Source organism: Balaenoptera physalus (genome assembly GCF_965194825.1).
Source record: "Balaenoptera physalus genome assembly, chromosome: 1".
NCBI classification, from domain to species: Eukaryota; Metazoa; Chordata; class Mammalia; order Artiodactyla; family Balaenopteridae; genus Balaenoptera; species Balaenoptera physalus.
In genome coordinates, this window is record NC_138882.1 from 179,435,604 (window position 1) to 179,451,390 (window position 15,787).

Genomic DNA, 15,787 nt, shown 5'->3' on the forward strand with positions numbered 1-15,787 from the left:
TCCCACTCCCGTCTTGCCTGTCCATACCTACTTTGTGTCTCCAGACCAGCAGATTGTGCGCTGTGATGAGCGAGGCAGCACGGGGACCTCTGGAGAGGCCTGCCTCTGCAAGGTACGCGTGCCCTCCCCTCCCCCACCCCAGGGGCCTTGGGTCCCAGCACACAGCTGGGAGAGGGAGGAAGGAGGCTCCATCCTCTCCATCGCTCCTTGGCCAGTGGGTGGTGACCTAGCTGCAGGCGGATGGACCTGGTGGGCTTGTCTTCCCCTTCACGAGAGGTGGCCCGGCATCAGGAAGGAGCGCTGGTTTGGGGTGGCAGGTGACCTGGGTTCAAGTCTCAGGTCCTTTGCTAGTCATTCTTTGTGAGACCGTTATATCTGTACTGTAGCTTTGCTTTAACCGTGCTTTCATTCCACATTGACACAATGGTGTAGCTAATAGCATCACCAACTCACAGATGAGGAGATGGGGGCTCAGAGGAGGGAAATGGTTTGCATTGAGGGTGGGAGCATCAGGTGTCTGCAGAAGAAAGAACTGGGCAGATTTTGGAATCAGGCATTCCTGATGTTACATCCCAGAGCGGATTAGCAAGCTGAGGAACCCTGTGTAAATCATTTCCCATCCCTGAGCCTCGGTTTCCTCGTGTGAAGCATGGAGATGTCACATCCCTCTCAAGGGACTCAGAGGAGTTAAATGAGGTGCTGGTTGAATAGAAACTAGCACAGTTCATGAAACACTCCATTCATGGTAGCAGTAATTATTCTGACCACGTTGCTATATTTCAAGTCTAAAATTTATTCGTGAGCCCCCTAGCAACCAAAGAGAAAAGAGAAAAACGATTGGTTGTATAACCTCCCATTAATGGGGAATTATTGTTCACATGGTGGCCGCCCTCATACATGTGCTCTTTTCACGGCTCCCTCTGGCCTTGGGTTCCCATCTAGAATATGGGTGGATTGGACCGGAAGCTCCAGGCAGCCCCTCCTGTGGGCCACCCTGCAGCTCCCAGCTCTGTGCCTGCAGAACAACGTGGTGGGGCGCCTGTGCAACGAGTGTGTCGCTGGCTCTTTCCACCTGAGCACCCGCAACCCTGACGGCTGCCTCAAGTGCTTCTGCATGGGCGTCAGTCGCCAGTGCACCAGCTCCTCCTGGAGCCGCGCACAGGTACCTACACGAGGCGGGTGGCTGGGCACACTGGCGGGACCTCCAAGCCCAGGGCTGGGTGGACCAAGGGCCAGTCACAGGCCATGGCCCCCATCCCGCCTTCTTCTCCCCCCACCTCCTAGGTGCTGGGGGCCTCTGAGGAGCCCACCTCGTTCAGCCTGACCAACGCCGCGGGCACCCACAACACCAGCGAGGGCATCTCGTCGCCCATGCCCGGGGAACTGGTCTTCTCCTCCTTCCACAGCCTCCCATCTGGGCCCTACTTCTGGAGCCTCCCTTCACGCTTCCTGGGGGACAAGGTGGGCGGGGGTGGGATGAGAAAGGGAATTCCAGGCAGCATGGTACCTTTGGAGAAGAGGCGGAGGAGGTGGCTGGAGCAGTGGCAGGGCCCGACGGTGGGGGCCCCAGCTGAGCACCTGTCTGCCTTGTGTCCCAGGTGACCTCCTATGGCGGAGAGCTGCGCTTTACAGTGACCCAGCGGCCCCAGCCTGGCTCCGCGCCCCTGCACAGGCAGCCGCTGGTGGTACTGCAGGGCAATAACATTATCTTGGAGCATCACTCTTCCCAGGAGCCTAGCCCCGGCCAGCCCAGCACCTTCACCGTGCCCTTCCGAGAGGTGAGCAGCACCATCCCAGGAGACCCGCGGGGGGAGGCGGGCAGGCCCCCTGCTCCTCTCACTCAGGTGTCAGGCTGTCAGGGGTTGCAGCCCATAAGCTCTTTCCTCGGCAGCAAGCATGGCAGCGGCCTGACGGGCAGCCGGCCACGCGGGAGCACCTGCTGATGGCACTGGCGGACGTCGACACCCTCCTGATCCAGGCATCCTACACCCAGCGGCCAGCGGAGAGCAGGTGTCTGGGGCCCGGGGCGGCAGGACCAGAGGGGACTTGGGGGTGGCTCCAGGCTAAGCGGTGCGACATGGTGCAGCCAGACTGCCAGCTCTGCTGCTTTCTGGCTCTGCGGCCTTCTTGTGCCTCATTTTCCCCATCTGTAAAATGGAGATTATAACAGTACCTCCCTCAGAAGGCTTGTCTTAGGTCGGGTCCCCAAGAAGCAAAGCCTGAGATGGGGATTTGGGTGCCCGTGATTGACAAGGAGAACCTGGGAGGGAGGGACACAGGAGGGAGAAGTGGCCAGGCAAGGAAGCGGTGTCAGGTGAAGACCAGCCTCGGTCTCATCCCCATGGAGCCCTGCAAAGTCATCCTGCCTTGAGGCAGAGGGGCCTTTGTACCCTGGGTCAGTCTGTCATTGGTCACCCCAAGGGAGTGGGACAGTGTGACCTCTCCTGGCAAGGAAGGCTCATTCCCTGGAGGAAGTTACAGGTATAAGCCTTTCACCACAGCCCTTGCAGCTGCTGGGGCATGGACGCCCAGTCAGGGAGCTGGGCGGGGCCCCAGTAGCATCACGGCAGGGCCGCTGGGAGGATTAATGAGGTGATAGCGCGTAGGGCTCCAGGGGTGCCAGACCCAGCGCGAGTGCTCATTCATAGTGGTTCTTGCCACACCCAGGGTCTCTGGCATCAGCATGGATGTGGCTGTGCCTGAGGACACCGGCCAGGACCCTGCACTGGAAGTGGAGCAGTGTACCTGCCCACCTGGGTACCGTGGCCCATCCTGCCAGGTGAGCCCTGGGCCCCACCCACCTGTCCAGCCAGCTCCCTCCACGGTGCTTGCTGGCTCCTCCTCCTTTAGCTCTCCCACCTCCCCAAGCCCGCCCCAGCCATCCAGTGGTCCCTTCCCAGAACAGCCCCTGCTGAGGAAGTCCCTCCACCGTCATCTTCCTGCCCCCAGGACTGTGACACAGGCTATACACGCATGCCCAGCGGCCTCTACCTGGGCACCTGCGAACGTTGCAGCTGCCATGGCCATACAGAGGTCTGTGAGCCCGAAACAGGTGCCTGCCAGGTGAGTCCCACCCTCCTTCCTTCCTACCCCAGGGATCTGTGGCCTCCAGGGGCTCAGCCTCAACCCACGTTCTACCCCCCCACACAGGGCTGCCAGCACCACACAGAGGGCCCCCAATGTGAGCAGTGCCAGCCCGGATATTATGGGGATGCCCAGCGTGGGACACCACAAGACTGCCAGCCATGCCCCTGTCACGGAGCCCCTGCTGCTGGCCAGTGCGTCCAGTCCTTGCCTGTACCTGCCCTTTCCTGAAACGTCCATTGCCCTGTCCCAGATTCCCTTCTTCCCAGACCCTTCTGAGAGGCAGTGGTTAAATCGTGGCCTTACCACTTCCTCAAGGTGTCACTTTGTATAAGATACACTTCTCTCTCTGGGCCTCAATTTCTTCATCTGTGAAATGGGGATAATGACGTACCTCCACTTTGGCCCCTGGTGTGAGCATGAGATGATGCCATGGAACTCTTAGCACAGAGCCTGGCATGTAGCTGGCACTCAGGACACGTTAACTCACATGCCCGCTCCTCCTCTCCTTCCTGCCCTGGTCCTGAAAGAAGAGCTGCTGACCTTCTAACTGGAAATTTGCCCCCCGCACCCACAGAGCCACCCACACTTGCTTTCTGGACACAGATGGCCACCCCACCTGTGATGCGTGTTCCCCAGGCCACAGCGGGCGTCATTGTGAGAGGTGAGGCAGGTGCGGGCAGGGTAGGGAGCGTGCAGGAGGGCCTGCCCCTGGAGTCAGGCTAGGCCCAGCCCTCCTGACCAGAAGGAACCAGAATCCGCCCACTCTGTCTCACAAAGGCCCCCGGAAGGCAATTAGCTCCTTTACCCGAGAGCCTAAACCTTTAGCCTGGCATTCGAGGCCCTCAGAGATCTAGGCCTGCAGTTTACCCCCAACTCCCAACACCCCCTGCCCCCCTGCCCCAACCAGGCCAGAATCTTCCCAGAAAACCCCTCATTCTTGCTGAAAGTCCTGGGTTTGAGGCCTGACCATACTGGGCAAGTCCCTGCCCTTCTTCTCCCACCTATTTCCCCATCTGTGAAATGGGTGAGTTAGGCTAATAGTTTCCTTCCAGCACCCTGAGGTCATTGAGTCCAATACGGGGCCCCCAGCACAGTCCAGGATTCTGTGGTTCTTCCCTCCATTCACCCAGTGCTTTCTCTCACCACAGGTGTGCCCCAGGTTACCATGGCAACCCCAGCCAAGGCCAGCCATGTCGAAGTGAGTTGGGGTGGGGAGGCTTTTGGGATCTGGCTACGCTAGGGGTGGAACTAGGACAGAGCCTTTGTTCTCCTTCAACCTGGGGCAAGTGACTTTTACCTTTCTGAGCCTCGGCTTCTTTATCTGTAAAACGGGGGCAGTAAAAGGCCCACGTACCCCAGAGGGCTGCTGTGAATGTGTATAACGCCTGTGCGTGGTAGGTGTTCAGAAACAAACACTTCCTCTCTCAGGTGGTGAGTTAGATGCCCAGAGGGTGGTGAAAATGGGGATGCTCGGTGGCAGGTTTGGGGTTCCAGCTGTGGCTTCCCTCCATCTCAGGAGACGGCCAGTTGCCAGAGCCAGTCGGCTGTGGCTGTGACCCCCAGGGCAGCATCAGCGACCAGTGTGACTCTGCTGGACAATGCCAGTGCAAGGTTAGTCCAAACCCCTGCCCTCCACGAGGCCCTGAACCGCAGCCACGGCGGTTGCCAGGGCTTCCCTGTCACCATACCCTCAGGGCTGTCCCTGCGCCCCTGCCACCCTTCCTCGCAGGGCCCTTCTCTGCCCTACTGCTCGGGGCCTCGTGGCATGTTAGGCAGCATCTGATGGGAGCCGGGGCCTAGGCATGGGGGCAGCAGGGGCTCCCCAGAACTGCTGGAAGTGGCTGGAAAGCCTGGCTCAAAGGCTGCTGAAGGTGCAAGAGAGCCATCTGAGCTCCCTGCACCCACCTTTCTACCCATCCTCCAGGCCCAGGTGGAAGGCCTCACCTGCAGCTATTGCCGGCCCCACCACTTTCACCTGAACGCCAGCAACCCGGTTGGCTGCCTGCCCTGCTTCTGCATGGGTATCACCCAGCAGTGCACCAGCTCTTCCTACACGCGCCACCTGGTAAGAGCCCCTACACTGCCCTGGCACCGGGGCCTGCCGCCGGCCTCTCCTGGCTCATCACTAGGGCAGGGCAGGTGAGAAGCCTAGCCCAGTGGCATCCCCATTGCCTGTGGGGACACCTGTCCCCATGCCTCCATCACTGCCCATGTAAGCACAGATCCCAGCAACCCTCACCCCCGCCCCTAATGCCCTCCCCATGACCCCATTATTGCTTATGTCATCACTGACCCCAACCCCCTCCTTCCCCCAAATGTCCTCTCCATTTCCCCATTATTTCTGTCCTAGCCCTGGTCTCACCATCCCCCCATTCCCCACTCTAATGCCCAGCCCGCCCCTCCCCCACCAAGGTGCCCGCCCCAGTGCCCAGGCTGACCCCCGTCTTCCTTCTGCTGCCAGATCTCCACCCACTTTGCCCCTGGGGACTTCCAAGGCTTCACCCTGGTGAACCCACAGCGGAACAGCCACCTGACAGGAGGCTTCACCGTGGAGCCGGTGCCCGAGGGTGCCCAGCTTACTTTTGGCAACTTCGCCAACCTTGGCCACGAGTCCTTCTACTGGCAGCTGCCGGAGACATACCAGGGAGACAAGGTGTGACATGCAGCAGGGCCTGGCAGACCCTGCCTGATCGCCAGCTCTGAGCCAGGCCCCTGCCGAGCCCTGGGGCCAGCAGGGACTCAGACACGAGTTGACCCCAGAGCACTTTGGGCCGGCAGGGAGGCATCAGTCATGTCATGGTTAAGCGTGCAGCCTTTGGGGTCAGGTAGGACTCGGTCTAAACCCAGCCCTGCCGCCTCCCAGCTGGCTGCCTTTTGATAAACCTCAGCTCCAAAGCAGCTCGGAGGATTAGAGCTCATGCCTGGTGCATAATAAGTGCTCGCCTGTTAATGACTATTAGCTTTCGCGCAGTTAGTCAACAAGCAGGTCCTGAGCGAGGCCCTGGAAACACAAGGACAAATGAGACAGTTTCAGTTTCATTCATTTGCTCACACATGGAATTCCCTCTGTGCTGTCAGCCCTGTGCTTGGTGTTGGGTATTCTTATTAGAGGTCATATTTACTGATCTCTTACTCTGTGCTGGGCACTGTTGCAAGCACTTTTACATGTCATAAATCACAACTGTATGAGCTAAGTACAACTACTGCCCTATTGCATAAGTGAGAAAACTGAGGTGAGAGAGGTTAGGTGACTTGCCTGGGCTCCCGCAGCCTGAAGGTGGCAATGCTGGGATTCCAATCAGGTCAGAGGCCGACCTTAAATACTACACTAGTCAGAGTCTTTGCTCCTCCAGAGTCATGGTCTAGCGCGGAGGTGATGGGGCGGTGGTGTTAGTGGCACGGTGGGGCGCAGGGTCTTGGGCTGGACTCCAGGGCGGCCGCCCAAATGGGTTCTGTGAGCGGTCAGAGCCACCTGGGGGCACCCAGGGAAACTGGGTCTTGGTACAGGCATCCCTGCTGGCTGAGGCCGGTGTTCAAGCAGATGTGTCCCCACGCCCAGGGCCCCAGGAAGGTCAGGGACACTTAGGAGGGGGTGTTCAAGGTTTCCCTGTCCCTGTTCCTTGGACAGACCCACGTATCCCAGCCTCCTCCCAGGGCTGGCTGCCTTCTGGTCCCTTCTCCCTTCTCCTCCTTTCCTGGCCTCCGTGTCTTCCTCCCTACTGCCCTGCAGCTCCAGACCTTTCACTCTCTCTCTCTCTGACTCCCTCTCCTGGCATTTCCCTGTGCCCCACAGAGGGAGACATATTTTGCGCGGATGCGCCAGGCTCACCAGGTAGGCCCGCAATCTGAGTGGTGTGAAACTGATGTGACGTGGGCATGGTGTGTTCTTGGATGCCCTCTGCCCCGCGTGGGGAGATGCCCAGTTCCCCGGGCAATATGGGTCCACATGGACCCAGGTCGTGCCCGATGGCCCACGGTCAGGGCACTGCTGTGCCCAAGCCCTGTGATAGCAGGAGTTAGAACCAGGAGGGGTGTGTGCCTCATCTACTGTGTGGTCTGGTCCTGGTGCCAACTGTCTGTGGCCAGAGTGGTGGCTGAGTTAGCCAGGAAACTAACTTGATGCTAAACCATGTGACTATACCTGACCCACCAGGTTACCCCAGCGCTGTCTCCCAAGCAGCCTCCGTTAACCATCTGTGTGTGTATGGCCCTCCACGGCCTGGAGTTAACCCTGTGTCTCAGCCTGGAGAGGGGAGCATGCGTCTTTCTCCCCAGTCCGCGTGGGCCTTTCTGGCCGCCATATCCACGGGGAGAGGACAGCCCCAGAGCTGTGCCCTCTACCCGTCAGAACCGCACGTCCCTCTCAGAGGAGCAGTTGCGGGCAGCTGTGGCTGCTGGGAGGATCCTGGGGCCCCCACAGGGCAAGGGCCGGACACAGCGGCTGTCACAGGGGACGGCCAAGGCCTGGCTGGGGACAGCCTGTGTCTAGGGCCCCAGGGAAGAAACCAGAGAGCGCAGTCCAAGTAGGAGCTTGGGGCTGAGGCCCTGGCCTTCCTGGGTCATTTTCCCCCAGGCCAGGCCAGGCCCCAACCTGATGCCTGGACCACTCCAGTGTTGCCCTTGGGAAACATTACAGAACTGTGAGTGGCTTGGGCTGGTACCATGGACATGCACGGAACGTGAGGCCCAAGGAGCCGTCTCGGCACCACATATGCCCCTGGGGCTGCCTCCAGCCCCTCTAGCCTGAGCTTGGGCAGAACTGTCTGCCCCTCTCTTACCAGGGGCACCCAGTATATGAGCTTCTCCCCATAGTCTGGGCCCATTCCAGGTAGCTCCACCAGTCTCACGGGGAGCAAAAGGGCAGCAGGTACAAAGGCCGGAGCGTCAGGCATCGGCACTCGTGAACAGATAGCACAGGCGTGGGCGGCTGGTTGGGCGTGGCACGACCTGGGGGCAGGCAGAGCCTCACGGTGTCCCTTCTGTCCTTCTGCTCCTTTCCTCTGTCCTCCCTCTCTCGGTCCCCCAGGTGGATGAGGCCCAGAGGCGGATGGATGCCGAGATCTGGCAGCTCCTTTCCAGCTTTGCTGCCCACCCCCACACCCCTCCCCAGGGGCTCTCGCCCCATCCCCAGCCGGCAGCTGCTGTGCAAGCAGCTCTGCTCTCCCCCTCCTCCTCCTCCTCCTCCTCCTCCTCCTCCTCTGCTTCTCTGTCTTCCTCAGCAGGCTCTCAGGTATGTGCCAAAGCACCCACCAAGGGATCCCCCCCCCACCCATCATGTTTTCTAGACTTCAGTTTTTTCTGAACCAATTTCACAGATTCTGCCATTTCTGCACACCACTTGGACAGTTATTTACTCCAGTTTTTTGTTTCAACCAATCATATACCAACTCAATTATGCTAGTTTTACATTTTTAAATACACATTAAAATAGCCACTAAATTTTATTTATTTATTTATGGCTGCGTTGGGTCTTTGTTGCTGCGCGCGGGCTTTCTCTAGTTGCGGTGAGCAGGGGCTACTCTTCATTGCGGTGCACGGGCTTCTCATGGCAGTGGCTTCTCTTGCGGAGCACGGGCTCTAGGCACGTGGGCTTCAGTAGTTGTAGCACGTGGGCTCAGTAGTTGTGGCTCTTGGACCCTAGAGCACAGGATCAGTAGTTGTGGCGCACGGGCTTAGTTGCTCCGCGGCATGTGGAATCTTCCCCGACCAAGGACTGAACCCGTGTCCCCTGCATTGACAGGTGGATTCTTAACCACTGCGCCACAGTGGGTAGTCCCAAAATAGCCACTAAATTTTAAAATGTTCTCTGGTGTGCCCCGTAAATCATCTTGGGATCCACAAGGGGCATAGCACCAGATGTGAGGAGACACTGACCCAAACCACAGCCAGCGAGAGCAGTTGGGGTGTCCGGGTCCAGACAGGGGAGCAAGTTGTCCAAAGAGCTGGGCCAGGACCTGAGCTGTGGGGCTGGGGGTGGGGTTTCTATCCCTCTGCCCTCCCGGGTCTCCCTCTGGGGTCTGTTCTCACCCCCGTCGGGACCATCTCTGCCCTTTTGGCCCCCGACCTGTTCGATCCACTCTCACCACCTGTCCTTCTGTCCTAGTTCTCTCTCTCCTACAAAGGCTTCTCTCTGCTTCCTGAAAGCCTCTATTATTGGCAGCTGCCCAAAGCCTTCCTGGGGAACAAGGTAACAAGGATTTGGGGGGGTGGGGGAATAGGGGTGTCATCAAATCCTAAAATATCAGAGGGCCCTTTGTCAAAACCTTTTATGACACAAATGGGTAGACCAAGGCCCAGAGAGGGGTCCCACATTCAGGTCAAAGTAGGGCTGAGATCGAACCCACCTCAGCTCTTACCCTTCAGCAAGCCACAGTCCCCCTGGCAGAAAGGCTGTCTTAACTGTGAGGTAAGGCACCTCTTCTTCGGTCTCCCTTTACCCTGTATCCAGATCACTGACCTAGCTCTTGGGACTGCATTCATTCATTCAAGAAGCATTAAGTACTTACTGTATGCTGTACTGTATATGGGCAGAATAAGACCCTGGCCTCCCAGAGTTCAATGTTAATCTGATTATCATTCCTGTCATGTCGGAATCACCATCATCATCATCGTCATTATTAGTAGTAGTATTGCATTTGTACTAGTATTGTTCCAGAAATGATTTAGAGTGCCTCTTAAGAATACACACAATATGCAATAAAATAACATTCAGAGAAGCAGACAAGACAGTCTGGTTCAGGGGGAAATGAAGGTAGGAAGCTTGCTGGAGCCAAGGGTGGAGCTGGGCGCAATGAGGAGTTAGCGAGCATTGAGGCTGTGTGCTCAGCAGGCCCTGTGCTGAGTGCAGGGTTTTACGTGGCCTGCATTACTTAATCCTCATACTACCTTTCAAGGTAGGTATTATTTTTATTCCCATTTCCATAGGAGGAAAGTTGGGCTCAGAGAAGTTAAGTGACTTGCCCAAGGCTGTCCAGCCAATAGAGCTGGACTTGAACCCCAGTCTTAGACTGCAGGGTCTGCTCCCTTAGCCACCCTGCTGTACACACCTGCAGCTTGGTCCTAGACATGGCGATGAACTTGTTGTCATCCAAAGAAAACGGGAAACCAGCTGTTTCGTGGTTATCTGGTTATGCCCCTAAATTCCTTACCTCACCCTGAGCTTGTGGAGAACATCCTCAGGGCCTGTGTAGCCCAGGGCCTGGCATGTCATCAGTAGGTGTTTAATAAATGCTCACCAACTGAATGAACACAAATGAGCAAATGGGCTAGGCCTGACACAGTGTGGTATTGACCTGAACAACTGCCCTAGCGGCAGAGGAGAGAAAGGAAAGTCCTGTGGGGCAGAGCTGGGGCCTTGGCTGCCCAAGTGGAAGCCCCCAACAGCAAACATAAGGCTCTTCCAGTTGTGAGCAATAGGAAACCCGAGTCCAGCTGGCTTGCCCGCAACGAAGAATCTATTGGCTCATGAAAGTACAAAGCCCAAAGATAGCCAGTATCAGGCATGGCTCGATCCAGGAGCTCATTAGGACTTTATCTCAGCTGGCATCATTCTCCAGCTTCCCGTTTGACTAGTAAAGGGGGTTTTTCTGTTCCAGTAGAAAGGGCAGAAGTACCAGGTTCACATGTTCATCCCTGCTGGAGCAGAGAGGGGGAGTGGTGGAATGTGCAGATTGGCCAGACCTGGCTCATGTCTCCGCTTGAGAAGAGGAGGGGCCGGGCCCCTCAAACCACACAGTCTGCCTGTAGAACATAGTTTCCTTTAAAGGAAACCAGGACTACAGTTTGCAAAACAACGGGGGAAATGGACTCTGAGCAAACAAACAAAAACCACCTGCCCAGGAGGCAAGAGTTCTGAGGGGCAACTTTCAGCATCCCCTTGCCCCCACCATGGCTGAGAACTTTTGAACCTTCTGCAACCTCCCTGTGGTGGTCACAGTCATTACCTTTGTCTGCTTTATGGGAAATTCCTTTAATGGAAGGGACTTGGAGCTTGTTTGCTGGGATCGTGAGACAATGGGAAATGGGGAACCCCATAAAACAGAACAGAGGCTTCTCAGGGTCACTGCCACCAGGTCTGAGACTGTGAAGGAACTGATAGATGTCCTGTCACTTAGGCAACCGCCGGCCTCTGGTTGGGTGGGGAGGACAGCACGGGTGCAGAAAGGCCTCCAGAGGCTCCGCCCCCTCACCTGTCTGGTCGCACACACCCCAGAGGAGGGCAGAGTCAGGTTGTGACTGCAGGGCTTGCCTCTTGCAGGTGGCAGCCTATGGCGGAAAGCTGCGATACACCCTCTCCTACACAGCGGGGGCCCAGGGCAGCCCGCTGTCTGACCCTGATGTCCAGATCACGGTGAGCACATGGGTTCCACACTGAGTGGGCAAAAGGAGAAGGTGGGGGCTGGGGGTACCCTCAGTGTTCCTTTCCTTTCAGTCCAGCACTCAGCTGGCCTGGCACCCACCCACTAGTTAGGCCCATGCCCCCGCCCCACCATCTGTTTGGACACTATGTAGGCAGAGGCCCAGCTGCTGGAAGATGGGGTAGTGGGCATGTACCTGACTCCTTTGGGTACATGAATTTGGGAGATTGGAGAGGTAGGAGACTGGGATTGGGAGAGGAGCCCACTGTCCCCGAGAGCCCCTCAGTTCCCCTCCCAAGCCCACTCGTGTCTCCCCAGGGCAACAACATCATGCTGGTGGCCTCCCAGCCAGCGCTGCAGGGCCCGGAGAGGAAGAGCTACGAGATCATTTTCCGAGAGGTGAGAGGCACTCGGCCACACCATGTCTGACCCTCTGCACCCTCCACCCTGCTTTGGAGCCTGGCTTTGACACCAGCTACACTGCCTCTCACTCCCCACATCCTCAGCTAACAGTCCTTGGCCAGTGCCTGGAAGGCAGGAGTTGGGGCTGGGGGCACTGCAGGAAGAGCACACAAAGCCCAATGCCCCTCACCCTCATTTGCTGTCTTCCCCCACCAACCCAGGAATTCTGGCGCCGGCCTGATGGGCAGCCAGCCACCCGTGAGCACCTCCTGATGGCACTGGCTGACCTGGACGAGCTCCTGGTCCGGGCCACGTTCTCCTCGATGCCGCAAGCAGCCAGCATCAGTGCGGTCAGCCTGGAGGTCGCCCAGCCCGGGCCCTCAGAGGGACCCCGGGCCCTTGAGGTGGAGGAATGCCGCTGCCCCCCAGGCTATGTCGGCTTGTCCTGCCAGGTGAGTGTGACTGGCCCAGATGCCTCTGCGCTAACACAGCTGGATCAGCAAGCGGTCAACTGGGATTTCCATGGCCACCTGTGATTACTGTCATAACTTTAATATACTCAGCAACATCTCGTTTATTCTTCCCAGCAGCACTGAGAGATGAGTAATTGTCCCCTTTTAACAGATTTTTTAAAAAATGAGGCACTGAAGGGTGCACAGCTTACCCAAGGGCACATAGCTACACTCTGCAGAGGTTAAGACCCAGCTCATGTTCCCAGGATGCCCGCCAGAGACAGAGAGACAGAGACACAAATTAGCCCAAAGCAGAGCATGGAAATGCCTCAGAGTGGTGAACAGCGTGGATTGGAGTAGCATTCTAGGCAGGGAGGGCAGAATAAGCAGAAGTTCCGAAGGAGGAATGTGTGGGGACATAGCCTGCGATGCAGAAGGGTCACCCCTGGAAAGCTGAGTGGGTGGTGCTTCTTCAGGCCTGGAGCAAGGCTCCCTCCAGCAGGGACTGCCAAGCTGCTGAGGGAGTGCTGGGGTCGGAACTGAACCCCAGGAAGATTCCTCTGCCCCCAGTGAATGAGATGGATGGGGCGGGGGAGAGACAGTGAGTCCTGTCGGGAGGGAAGAGCAGTAGGGGGTGGAAGAGAGGGCAGGCAGTTGGAGGAACTCCAAGAACACTTGCAGGGTTCAGCTGGAGACTGTGAACACGAGGGCAGGGCCTGAGCTGACTGAATCCCTAGGCACGAAGCAGGCTGAATTCCTAGGCACGAAGCAGGCAACCAGTTAACATTTGATGAATGAATGTGGAACTGGGGAAGGGGGATCGCAGGAGGGAAGGGGGCAGGGCTGCAATGCCAAGTGGGTGGCAGGGAGGTCAAGTGTGGAAACAGCTAGCCCCCCACCCAACCGAGGAAGTCCCAGTGGGAAGTCCACATCTCTGCAGCTTTACATCTGTGCACCTTTGCTGTGTCCACAAGAACTTTCAAATCCAAATAGATGAACTTCACGTCCCTTGAAGTTATAAAATTTAACACATTTTGAAGGAGAACCCCTGGGGAAAGCAGAATCCTTGGTGCACGTTTTCCACAGTGAAGCAAAACAGATTTATAAACATCCCTTTGAAATGGTCGGGGAGCGAGGGCCTGGAGAGATTTCAAAGAAGGGGCAGCGAATAGAAATTCATTATTTTCGGAACCCATGATTACTCACTTAGGATGTGTAAAAACATCCTTGGTTATATGGGTGCTGCCTCTTTCACTTTACTGAGCAAATGTAAACATAATCATAAAGGTCTTCGAGGACTCATTCCAAATCCAGGTCTCCTGAACCCCTTTTTCCATCTCAGGGTTACGTTTTTCAATAAAGACCCTGCCAGAAGAATTTTCAGGGATGAAGTCCTGGGGCTGGAGAAGGGTTCTCCGTTAAGAATGAACTATTATTTCAGTATATCCAGAGTGACTGGAGATGCCAGGCAGGATGGGGGCGACACTGTCCCAACTCTGGAGTGTTGGGAAAGTGAAGATGGGGGAGGAGAGCTTCCAAGAGAGGAGGCTGGGGTGGAGAGCTGGGCCTGGAAGTTCCCTGCCAAGAGCCAGTGGGAGTCTAGATGGTGGAGGGGGGATGGAGGAGAAGGGTTCTGGGTCTGCTGTCTCTGGGTGGGACCACAATGGAGACAGAGACCAACTCTCCTCTCTACCCCCAGGACTGTGCCCCAGGCTACACACGCACTGGGAGTGGACTCTACCTTGGCCACTGTGAGCTGTGCGAATGCAATGGCCACTCAGACCTGTGCCACCCGGAGACCGGGGCCTGCTCGGTAAGATGCAAGCAGGGCCAGGGCAGGGGTCAGCTTGGCTGGGCCTGGGTGGGGTGTCAGGGCTGGCTGTGGGATAGGGAGGGGTTTGGTTTGGATAGACCCAGATCCAGGGGCAAGGTCGTGGGGCACATCCTATGGGGAAAAGCGCCTGGCCCAGCAGGTCTGGGCATCGAGGGGTTGCAGGCATGGTGGGGTGGCCAGAACTATGGAGTAACATCCTTCCTTATAAAGAAAACTTTGGGGGAATTCCCTGGCGGTCCAGTGGTTAGGACTCCACGCTTCCACTGCAGCGGGCACGGGTTCAGTCCCTGGTCGGGGAACTAAGATCCCTCAAGCCGCATGGCATGGCCAAAAAAAAAAAGAAAAGAAAACTTTGGTTCCTGCTATTTCTTATCACCAAACTGACACATGTTTTCTGTAGAAGAATCAGACTATAGAGATAACTTAAAAAGAAAGTAAAAATTCCCTGAAATCCTACCATCTGGAGGTAGTTACTGTCAATGTTAGACTGTGGAGCTCTTTTGCTCTTTTTCTAGGCAAATATTTATGCAGATTGATATACCTTTCGTTTTACAAATAACCGTAGGATCACTGTGTTTTATGATCAACTTTTTTCACTTACAAGTTCATGACGTCTTTGAATATTTCAGTAGTTTTTTATGCCTGAACTTTTCGGAGTGGTGTGTGTATAGCTGTCCAGGGTATGTGGTCAAGGACCAGGGGTTGACAGAGCCACAAGCTACATATGGAATGAGGAATATGCTACGTTAATAAAAGAAACATGGATCTCTTTGGAGGAAAACATAAAACCCACACACGTTTTTACGATGAAGCGCTTATTCCCAAAACTCCGCCCCCACATACTCACGTGGGGACTTTCCTCTGATATTACAGGTATTTAGGTAGAAAAATGTAAGAAATAGAATCAGTATCATCCTTTTTGATAGCTATTTGGATGGGTGCTCTTTTTAATTCTCTCAGTTCTTTTTTCATGGTTTGTTTCCAGCATTTTGCTTTTATAAACACCACTGAGATGAACATCCTGTAGTGAAATCATTATGCATGCCCTTCTATGACTATCTCTTTAAGATAAGCTCACAAACATGGAATTTTGAGGTCAAGAGGTTACAAAATTGTACAGTTTTTGGTAAATTTTGCCAAATAGCAAGTAGCTGACATCCTTGTGCCTCGCAGCAATGCCAGCACAGCGCCGCCGGGGAGTTCTGCGAGCTGTGTGCACCTGGCTACTATGGAGACGCCACTGCTGGAACACCTGAGGACTGCCAGCCCTGTGCCTGCCCACTGACCAACCCAGAGAACATGTGGGTGCCCTTGCTCAAGGCTCAAGGAAGAACTCCCACTGGGGAGTGGAGGGCATTGAACTGACTTTTGGGGGAGAAGTGGAGGGAACAGGGTGGGGAGTGGGCATCCCATGGCCTGACCTTTGCCTCTTATCCCAGGTTCTCCCGCACCTGTGAAAGCCTGGGAGCTGGTGGATACCGCTGCACAGCCTGCGAACCTGGCTACACTGGCCAGTACTGTGAGCAGTAAGTTTGCAAATAGGAGGGATAAAGGGAGGGGGCATATGGTAGACTCCTAGGTGAGAGTCCTGGATGATGTTGCTCAGAAAGGTCCCTACCAGGATCATGTCCCTCCCCTGCTCAAAACCCTTCCAA

At 56.2% G+C, this 15,787-nt stretch overlaps 1 protein-coding gene and 1 long non-coding RNA gene across 10 annotated transcripts in view; both read left to right on the forward strand.

Moving 5' to 3' along the window:
* The window catches only part of HSPG2 (heparan sulfate proteoglycan 2), a 101,646-nt gene that overhangs the window by 52,819 nt on the left and 33,040 nt on the right, over positions 1-15,787 (forward strand). For 6 of the 9 annotated variants that reach the window (XM_082448287.1, XM_082448288.1, XM_082448280.1 and 3 more), the window contains 19 exons: positions 45-112; positions 1,001-1,162; positions 1,285-1,461; positions 1,599-1,778; positions 1,892-2,010; positions 2,668-2,779; positions 2,950-3,063; positions 3,151-3,278; positions 3,662-3,748; positions 4,236-4,285; positions 4,604-4,698; positions 5,012-5,152; positions 5,549-5,740; positions 11,345-11,437; positions 11,763-11,843; positions 12,068-12,298; positions 13,998-14,111; positions 15,306-15,433; positions 15,572-15,658. In XM_082448287.1, the coding sequence (XP_082304413.1) occupies positions 45-112; positions 1,001-1,162; positions 1,285-1,461; positions 1,599-1,778; positions 1,892-2,010; positions 2,668-2,779; positions 2,950-3,063; positions 3,151-3,278; positions 3,662-3,748; positions 4,236-4,285; positions 4,604-4,698; positions 5,012-5,152; positions 5,549-5,740; positions 11,345-11,437; positions 11,763-11,843; positions 12,068-12,298; positions 13,998-14,111; positions 15,306-15,433; positions 15,572-15,658 (2,359 nt within the window). The remainder of the gene's footprint in view (positions 1-44; positions 113-1,000; positions 1,163-1,284; positions 1,462-1,598; positions 1,779-1,891; positions 2,011-2,667; positions 2,780-2,949; positions 3,064-3,150; positions 3,279-3,661; positions 3,749-4,235; positions 4,286-4,603; positions 4,699-5,011; positions 5,153-5,548; positions 5,741-11,344; positions 11,438-11,762; positions 11,844-12,067; positions 12,299-13,997; positions 14,112-15,305; positions 15,434-15,571; positions 15,659-15,787) is intronic. The other 3 variants (XM_082448282.1, XM_082448284.1, XM_082448285.1) reach the window with 1 other exon arrangement.
* On the forward strand, positions 5,749-11,338 carry LOC309655107. Its single transcript, XR_014260623.1, has 3 exons — positions 5,749-6,919; positions 8,114-8,317; positions 9,191-11,338. It is a non-coding gene; the product is annotated as an uncharacterized lncRNA (long non-coding RNA).